The sequence below is a fragment of the Ziziphus jujuba genome, chromosome 6, assembly GCF_031755915.1.
Source record: "Ziziphus jujuba cultivar Dongzao chromosome 6, ASM3175591v1".
NCBI lineage: Eukaryota > Viridiplantae > Streptophyta > Magnoliopsida > Rosales > Rhamnaceae > Ziziphus > Ziziphus jujuba.
In genome coordinates this window covers 29,665,807-29,675,483 of record NC_083384.1, presented here as the reverse complement: position 1 = coordinate 29,675,483, position 9,677 = coordinate 29,665,807, and the positions used below count along the sequence as shown (strand labels likewise).

Here is a 9,677-nt window from a genome sequence, read left to right as displayed (position 1 = left end):
ATTCAAACATTTGATCTTCTTCTTAGATTCACGTTTCCTTCGCACTTTGAATATTTTGAAAATTGAAAATATATATGCTTTCCTCTTGATTGGATACATCCAACATATTCAGGAATAATCATCAATAAAAGATACAAAATATCTTGCACCTTCTAAAGACAATACTAGTGATTGCCAAACATCGAAATGGATCAACTCTAAGATAGTTTTGCTTTTAGCATTAGAACTGCTAAATTAATCTGTACTACTTACTAATAAAACAATGCTCATAAAAGGGCAATGAAACCTTTTTGAGCTCTGGAAGAAGTTTTCGTTTAGTTAGATTTTTCAAACCTCATTCTCACATGTGGTCAAGCTTTCAATGCCACATCATGATTGATTTTTCTGCAGAACTTGCCAATGCTATAGATACTTCTCCTTCTTGTTGTGTTTCTCATTTAAGCATGTACAGATTTGCAGCTATCTTTTCCACTTTCATCACCACAACCATTTTTCCAGCTGATCAAATAAGATCAACTTTTGCAAAGTATGTCTCTACGTTTTCATATGACTATTCGTAGACTCTTTGACATACTACCATTTATATTCCTCTTCCTTTTCCTACCTCTCACACTCTCCTCTGCCAATCTTGGAGGCAACACAGCTTTCTTCATAGTTTGTCTTGCCAACTTCAAGCTCTTAATTTTCACTTTCCATAAAGGCCCTTTATCTTCTAACAATAACATTTCAAATTCAATATCTCTCCGAGTTTCATCGCGAGTGCTTGTTTACCCATCAAAATGGATCAAAACCCACCTCCAAAACCATCCATAAAACCTCAACATCATCAATCCCTTGTGAAATACGAGACAAAAGGTCTCATTTTGGGGTTTTATAACGTTGCGTGCCACTATGATAAATACATGCACCCCGAAATTGATATTGGTTATTCATTCTATTCACACAAACTTGATATTTGAGCTCATCTTATCCATCATTGCTTCCCTGTGTCAAGTCCATCTCTGGCTTAAGCTGGAGCCATAGTTCGATGAACCATATCTCGCCATGGCACTATAGGACTTTTGGTCAAGGATATCAAACCTCATGGTCAGCAATATCCTAAGGCTCCGTGTCTACAAACCATCATTAAAGCTCTCGGTGCATGTCACCGACCGAAAGTGGGCTTCACTTCTGGCGATCATGGTAACATTTATAGTGTCGGAGATCATACATGAGATCATGTTTTACTATTTGGCGCATGTGAAGCCAATGTGGGAAGTCATCTGGTTCTCTGTTCTTCATAGGGTTTGTTTGGTGGTTGAGATTTGTTTGAAATAGGGTTTGACCCGAAAGTTCTAGTTACCGAGATTGATATCAAGGTCGTTGAACATTGGATTTGTCATGGTTACGGCTTCTTGGCTTTTCTTTCCACCTTCTCTAGCATAACGCTGATGTTACAACATATAATGAGTATGCGACGGTGGCTGCGTTTGAGAGAAAGAATGTTGGGAGTGCTTTCTCTTTGAAAAAATATTGATCATATGTATAGATCACCAAATTAAAGAATTATATGGTGGGTTATTAGAGAAAAGTTACAAATATAAATAAAAGCTATAAACATTTACCTTAATTATTGTCCACAAAAGAAATTAATTACCAATTCCCTAATTTGTTAATTTTTCAGACTCATTATTACATAAATTTATTTGTATTTTTTTAAAGAAAAAGGACAGTAATTAATTTATTAAATGGCAGCTATTTTTATTTATTTTGATGAAATAATGGGGCAGGAATTGAATAGACTACAACATATCAATTTTTATACGTTTATTTGTTCTCTCTGTAACATGGAAGGGAAATCTTAATAAAGTCAAAAACGTATAGACTTTCTTCCACATGCAAGTCGCATTAATTTCCAACCTAATCACTCTATAAATAAATATATTTTATATATATTTGATATATTCTATAGGTAAATAATTAGTTATTATCAGAACTATATATACCAGCTTCAATGTACCTTTTTCATTGGTCTCTTTCTCTCTAAAATAGAAACCCAACGTCCATCAAATTGTGCATTTTAATATGCACTTTTTAAAATTAAAATGAAAAAAAATAAAAATCAAGGTACTCCTAAAACATGAAAAGAACTAGCAGATCCTGCAGAAGAGAAACAGGGCATTCGGATAAAAGTTGTGATGACAAAAGAAGAAGCAACTCTACTACAATCAAAGTGCAAAGATGGAAGTTCTCTTGAGTTTAAGGATTTAGCCTGCTTGCTCAAATTGAAAATATCGTAGTTAAACATACTTTTTTAAAGATTTTAGACATGCTCCAAATTTGTATACTTTTGAAGTCAGAGAGATAGCAGAGGCTTCATTACCAATAAAAAAAAAAAAAAAAAGTGATAGCGGAGGCTTTTAAGAGCATGATCATGTAACAAGGATGTTTGTTTTTTTTTTTTGGATTAAAAAATCTAATCTCTCTTAGTTTTTCTCACAAATTGAAAATACTAAACATATTTTCAAAAGATTTAGAACGTTCTCAAAATATTTCTGAAGATAAAGAACATTATGCTCACAAAGGATATCTCAAAAAGCATATTAAATGACCTAGGTACACCTATACACAAATTGTCAAATGATTGATATTTAGATCCTCCACCACAATTCTACTCTGCCACCATTGAGATTGAAATTTAACTTATTTTGTGCATTAACAAAATATACTAAGCCCATCAATCTAGTTCAAGATTCAAGATACATAGTTCTAAAGTTGAATATACGGTATAAGAAATTTAATGGAGGGAAAGTAGAAATTGTAGAATTACCTCTGTTGGTTAAGTGATTCAAAGAAGTCAAAGCTTGAGTTATTTTTTTGCATAGTTGCTGTCATCAAAACTACGTCGTTTCAACCTTATATCATTAAACAAAACTGTGAGTTTTGGCTTGGTGGTTTAAAGAGAAGCTGGCAGTCACGTAAAGGCTTTCCAAGAGTCCTAACAGCAATAGAGATATGCAGCAATAGTTCTACAGCAGCAACAGTTCTGCAGCAGCAACAATTCTGCAGCAACCGTTTTCTTTGGTGTTAATATAATTTAAGTTCTTTTTCTCTTTCCCTTTAAGGTTTTCTCTTTAGTATTCTCTTGGGTGAGAGTTGTGAGGTGAGAAAGGTTGTAAAAGGGGATTTTGGGTCTGGTATATGGGTTTTAGGTGGAGCTTCTAAAACAAAGAAAGAGAACTAGATAAGCTGTAAAACACATTCAGTTATAGTGCATTTGAACTCCTTGTGGAGCTCCGAGGACGTAGATTCAATCTTGAATCGAACCTCGTAAACTCTATGGTGTTTTGATCTAGTTTATTATTTAATTTCTTAAATGTTTGTGTTGCTGAAATTGTAACAGTGGTGTCAGAGCATTTTTCAATACATTCAACGATTAGAGAAATTAATTCCTGCCTGCAACGTGTTTGATAAAATTCCTAAGAAGCAACTTATGGGTTCAAAACTTGAACTTGAAGTATTCAATGGCAAAGGGGATTTTCTTCTCTGGAGGCAAAAGATGAAGCACTAGACAATTCCTTCCCTCCAGAACTGACCGAATCACAGAAGAAGGATATGGATGAGATAGCTTATAGCACCATAATCCTCCATCTTGCAGATAGTGTTCTGAGAAAGGTAAATGATTCAGTTACTACCTTTGCTCTTTGGAAAAAATTAGAACAATTATATTCTATAAAATCTCTTCCCAACAAAATATATCTTTTAGAAAAATTCTTTGGATTCAAGATGAATCCTTCTAAGGATTTAGATGAAAATCTAGATGAGTTTAATAGGTTGTGCTTGGATTTAGCAAACTGTAATGAGAAGTTTTCAGATGAGCACCAAGCTGTGATTTTACTAAATTCAATTTCTGAAAGCTACAAGGAAGTAAAGAATGTAATTAAATATGGGAGAGAGGTTCTAACTACTGAAATTGTAATAAGTTCTTTAAGATCCAAGGAATTGGAGATGAAAATTGAAAAACAAGAAAATATACATGGAGAAGGACTTATTATAGAGGCAGAAAAGGTAGTAGAGATTCTGGAAAGTATAATAATAATTGGAGAAGCAAATCTAGAGGGAATAGTAGATCTAAGTCCAGAACAGGAGGAAAAAGGTGCTTCTATTGTTAAAAAGAAGGGCATTTTATCAAAGATTGTTACAAAAGGAAGAACAAAGAAAGCAGAGAAAATAGAGAAAGATCGGAGAAAGATGGAGATGCTACTCTAGCCAGCAATGAGAGTGAAATTAGTGATGTTCTTGCTGTATCAACTGATCAAGCAAGTCAAGAATGGATACTAGACTCAGGCTGCACCTTTCACATGTGTCCAAGAGAGGATTGGTTTAGGAACTACAAAAGGATTAGTGGTGGACAGGTTCTATTGGGAAACAATATGGCTTGCAATGTGGTTGGGATAGGCAATATCTCAATCAAAATGGCAGATGGAGTGGTTAGAATATTTAGCAATGTGAGGCATGTACCTGATTTACAAAGAAATTTGATTTCTGTTGGGGTATTGGATGAAGCTGGATACTCTTGCAAATCTGAAAATGGACAAATGAAGATTTCAAAGGGAGCTTTGACAATTATGAAAGGTATCAAGAGGAATGGACTATATGTTCTTCAAGGGCAAACAGTAATAGGCTCTACGGCAGCTGCAAGTTCAGAAAGTCATGATGAAACACAACTATGGCATAGAAGATTAGGGCACATTAGTGAAAAGGGGCTTCAAGTACTGAACAAACAAGGTTTATTTGGAACAAATAAGATCAGTAAAATAGAATTCTGTGAGTATTGCATTTTGGGGAAGCAACACAAGTTGAGTTTCAAGCTAGGCTCACACAAATCAACCTCAATCTTGGATTATGCATATGCAGATTTGTGGGGACCTTCAACAACACTAACTCATGGAGGTAATAGGTATTTTTTATCTATTGTTGATGATTTCTCTAGAAAGGTTTGAGTTTTTCTTTTAAAGCATAAAAATGAAGCTTTTACAAAATTTAGATTCTGGCATGCTTTAGTGCAAAACCAAACCAGCAAGAAACTCAAAGTTTTAAGAACTGATAATGGTCTTGAGTTTTGCAATTATGAATTTGATAATTTTTGTAAAGAAAATGGCATCTTGAGACACAAAACAATTCCATATTCCCCTCAACAAAATGGTGTTGCTGAGAGGATGAATAGAACCTTATTAGAAAAGGTTAGATGTATGCTCACTAGTTCTAGTTTACCAAAGCTTTTCTGGGGTGAGGCTATTATGACAACAGCATATTTAGTTAATAGATGCCCTTCAACAGCTATTGAGTTGAAAACTCCAGAAGAAAAGTGGAGTGGTCACCCAGGGGATTATACAAAATTGAAAGTTTTTGGATGTACAGCTTATGTACATCATAATGATGGAAAACTTGAGCCTAGGTCTATTAAATGTGTTTTTCTAGGCTATCCCGAGGGAGTTAAAGGATATAGACTATGGGTTAGAGACTCAAAAAGCTATAAAACAATTATTAGTAGAGATCTTTTGTTTAAGGAAGATATAATGCCTTGTTTGAGTGACCAAGTTGCAGATTCTAGTAAAACACCTACTAAAAATATGGTACAGTTTGAGGTGGAACCTTATAACCAGCCAAGTAGTAAAGAAACTCAACAGCCAGTAGGTGAAACAAGTGAATTTCAGCAAGTACAACCGCTGGAAGTAGTACATGTACCTCAAGGAGAGACAACACCTCAACAAAATCAAAGATCTGTCATCTCACAGCAGTATAATCCACTACAACATTACCAACTTGCTAGAGATAGAGAACGAAGGGTGGTAAGAACCCCAACCAAATTTAATCCTTCTGATTATAATATGTATGCTTTGGTTTCATATCAGGATCTTTCAGAAAATGAACCACAGTCATATACCGAGGTAGTAAGAGGTAAACAAGCTAAGCAGTGGCAAAATGCCATGTTAGAGGAGTTAGAATCTCTACATAAGAATCAGACATGGATTTTAGTTCCCAAACCAAAAGATCAGAAGTTGGTAGATTGCAAATGGATATTCAAGGTGAAAGAAGGTATGACAGATTCAGATCCTATAAGATTTAAAGCTAGACTTGTGGCCAAAGGATTCACACAAGTAGAAGGTATAGATTACAAGGAAATCTTTTCTCCTGTGATCAAGTATACAACTATTAGAGTAATACTATCTTTGGTAGCTCATTTCAATTGGGAATTGGAGCAGCTAGATGTTAAGACAGCTTTTTTACATGGAGAATTAGATGAGACAATTTATATGAAACAACCTGAAGGTTTTGAGGTGAAGAATTCGAAACAGGAGCTGGTTTGCCTATTAAAAAGGTCATTATATGGGCTGAAACAATCTCCTAGGCAATGGTACAAGAGGTTTGACACCTATGTAATTAGAATTGGTTTTAAGAGGAGTAGTTATGATAGCTGTTTGTATTACAAAGGTGAAAATATTAATTTTTCAGTTTATCTACTTCTATATGTGGATGACATGTTGCTTGCTGGTCAAAGTTTAGAGACTATCAATCAAGTTAAGGAAGCTTTGAAAGCTGAATTTGATGTGAAGGAGCTTGGACCTACAAAGAAGATTTTGGGAATGAGTATTAAAAGAAACAGAGGAAAGAATTGGTTATTTTTGAATCAGGAAGATTACATTCCAAAAATCCTTTCTAGATTTTCAATTTCAGAATCAAGATCAACAAGTGTTCCTTTGGCAAATCACTACAAGTTATCTGCAAAGCTTTGTCCTAGCACTGAAGAAGAACAAGAGGAAATGGCTGGTGTTCCATACTCCAATGCAGTTGGTTCTATCATGTACACCATGATTTGTTGTAGACCGGATTTGGCTCATACGATTAGTGTTTTGAGTAGGTATATGGCTAATCCAGGAAGAGAACATTGGGCAGCTATGAAGTGGCTGTTAAGGTATTTGAAAGGAACTTCAAATTTTGGTTTAGTATTTAATCATTGCAAAGATGGTGTGGTACTTAGAGGCTTTGTAGATGCTGATTATGGAGGAGATAATGATAGAAGAAGATCTACTTCAGCTTATATATTTACTGTGTGTGACAATTGTGTTAGTTGGAAATCACAATTACAGTCTCAGGTAGCTCTTTTTACAGCTGAGGCTGAATATGTTGCAACAACAGCAGCTATGAAGCAAGCACTTTGGTTGAAAGGCATGCTAGAAGAGTTGAAGTTGTTGGAGCAAAAGGTAGTGGTTTATTCAGATAGTCAGAGTTCTATTCAACTTTGTAATAATCCAGTTTTTCATGAGAAGACTAAGCATATTGATATTAAATATCATTTTAATAGAGATGTGGTTGAGGAAGGTTTGGTAAAGTTGGAAAAGATATCCACAGAAAGGAATCTTGCAAATATGGGAACTAAGGTGTTACCTGTGAGCAAGCTTGAGTTTTGCAAAAGTTTGCTCAAGATTGATACAGGTTGATAATGAAGAAAGTGAGCTGAGAAGCAAAGAAAGTTCAATGCACTTTATATTGCTTGACTTATTTGAATCAAGGTGGAGATTGTTGGTTATGTGATTCAAAGAAGTCAAAGCTTGAGTTATTTTTCTGCATAGTTGCTGTCATCAAAACTATGTCGTTTCAACCTTATATCATTAAACAAAATTGTGAGTTTTGGCTTGGTGGTTTAAAGAGAAGCTGGCAGTCACGTAAAGGCTTTCCAAGAGTCCTAACAGCAATAGAGATATGAAGCAATAATTCTACAGCAGCAATAGTTCTGCAGCAACAACAATTCTGCAGCAACCGTTTTCTTTGGTGTTAATATAATTTAAGTTCTTTTTCTCTTTCCCTTTAAGGTTTTCTCTTTAGTATTCTCTTGGGTGAGAGTTGTGAGGTGAGAAAGGTTGTAAAAGGGGATTTTGGGTCTGGTATATGGGTTTTAGGTGGAGCTTCTAAAACAAAGAAAGAGAACTAGATAAGCTGTAAAACACATTCAGTTATAGTGCATTTGAACTCCTTGTGGAGCTCTGAGGACGTAGATTCAATCTTGAATCGAACCTCGTAAACTCTGTGGTGTTTTGATCTAGTTTATTATTTAATTTCTTGAATGTTTGTGTTGCTGAAATTGTAACAACCTCTCAATGCATGCTCATAATCGTAGAGTCCAAGAGTTTTGAATAAGATCGAGTTCTTTGGCTCAACTCTGATTCCTTACTTGAGAGCTTCTACAATATAACGTTAATCAAACAAAAATTGTTCAAGTATGAAAATCTCTGAAGGTCATAAACATTGGCAGTGACATCTGAAATACATATTGCATTTGACTTCTGTAATTATCAATTCTATTTAAGAAACTTCTTCCTCTGTTCTTCTTCCTATGTTTGCAAATTACTGCAAGACACTGGAGAACATATCAACTTGGAGGGCTCCACTATTACACAATATGAAAATCATTCACCATCATTGGTTCTATCGAGATATTGACTTTTATGGTTGTGAAAAATTGGATTAGAATACACTCAGCAGCATACTTGCCGATCGTGCTGCACTTAAAATTCTGTACCGTATTGGGTCTGGGGCGAGTGTATGTCCATTTACCTTCCTTTTCTGTTTAACAGGATATGAGATGTTTATAATTTTTCAGCAAGTTGATTAATTTCTCATATTCATGATGCAGGGAAAAAATTCTCATGAATTTCGATATCCAGGAGATGAAATTCCAAAGTGGTTTAACCAACAAAAGTGTGGGACTTCAATCAAAATTATGCTTGACCCAAATTGGAATGATTGGAACTTCTTGGGTTTGGCTTTCTGCGTTGTTCTTGATCAAAATAAAATTGACCCTAATATATCTCTTGGTATTGATTGCAAACTCAATTTCAAAACCATGGATGATGATCATCTGCATGAATACGATGATTCTAGGGCTCTTCGGGAAAGTGAGGTTAGTTCAGATCACCTGCTCATGTGGTACGTTCCAAAACCCAGGCTGCAAAGATCAGAAAACATGGTTGGACTAATTGGCCATCTACTTGCAGTACTGAGGCTTCTTTGCATGTCTTGCCCTACAACTGTGATTTTAGAGTAATGGACAAAGTCAAAAACTTGGGAAGTGAGTATGGCCAGATTAAGAAGTTTGGTATTCGCTTTGTATATATAGCAGATTTAGAGAGCTTTGAAGCAGAAACTAAAAGTGGAAATAATGAATATTGTGAAGCAAGTGGAAGTGAAGCTAAAAGAAAAAATTAGAGATACTTTGATGAATATTATGTCTTTCAAGATGAAAAAGATGTTGAATGGCATCCTACCATTGAATCTAAGAGATTCTGATGGTTTATGTATGTCACTGTTTGCAAGTTGCAGAACAATTGGACGCTCACAAACCAAAGAATACAACAATTCCATGATGCAGCGATGAATATGATCATGAAACCGGTTAATCTAAAGTTGTTGGGTCTGATGAATGAGGAGGAAGAAAATCCCAATTCTAATTCAAAGACAACGAAGCATATTCTGTGATTGCTTAAGGCAAACCAATTTAAAATTATTTGTTTTCTTTGCGAGTTAATTTGTAGAAGTTAAAAAGAAAGAAAAAAAAAAAAGAATGTAATTGTTACAATAAGTATTTTAATGGATTTTTCATGCATATATTATATTGTTCATTTTGTTTAACCACAATC

At 34.9% G+C, this 9,677-nt stretch overlaps 1 protein-coding gene across 1 annotated transcript; it reads left to right on the top strand.

Annotated features, from left to right (window-relative positions):
* Positions 1–528: 528 nt before the first annotated feature.
* LOC112492475 (probable long-chain-alcohol O-fatty-acyltransferase 4) lies at positions 529–1,425 on the top strand. Its single transcript, XM_048464114.1, has 2 exons — positions 529–759; positions 1,339–1,425. Exons 1-2 carry the CDS (start codon positions 529–531, stop codon positions 1,423–1,425), a joined length of 318 nt encoding a protein of 105 aa, XP_048320071.1.
* The last annotated feature ends 8,252 nt before the right edge of the window (positions 1,426–9,677 follow it).

Bases quoted from the DNA above. Each gene is read 5' to 3' on its own strand.
- LOC112492475 (XM_048464114.1), top strand. From the start codon at position 529: ATGTCTCTACGTTTTCATATGACTATTCGTAGACTCTTTGACATACTA. The intron at 760-1,338 runs GTGCTTGTTTAC...CGAAAGTTCTAG, and splicing joins CTCTCCGAGTTTCATCGCGA to TTACCGAGATTGATATCAAG.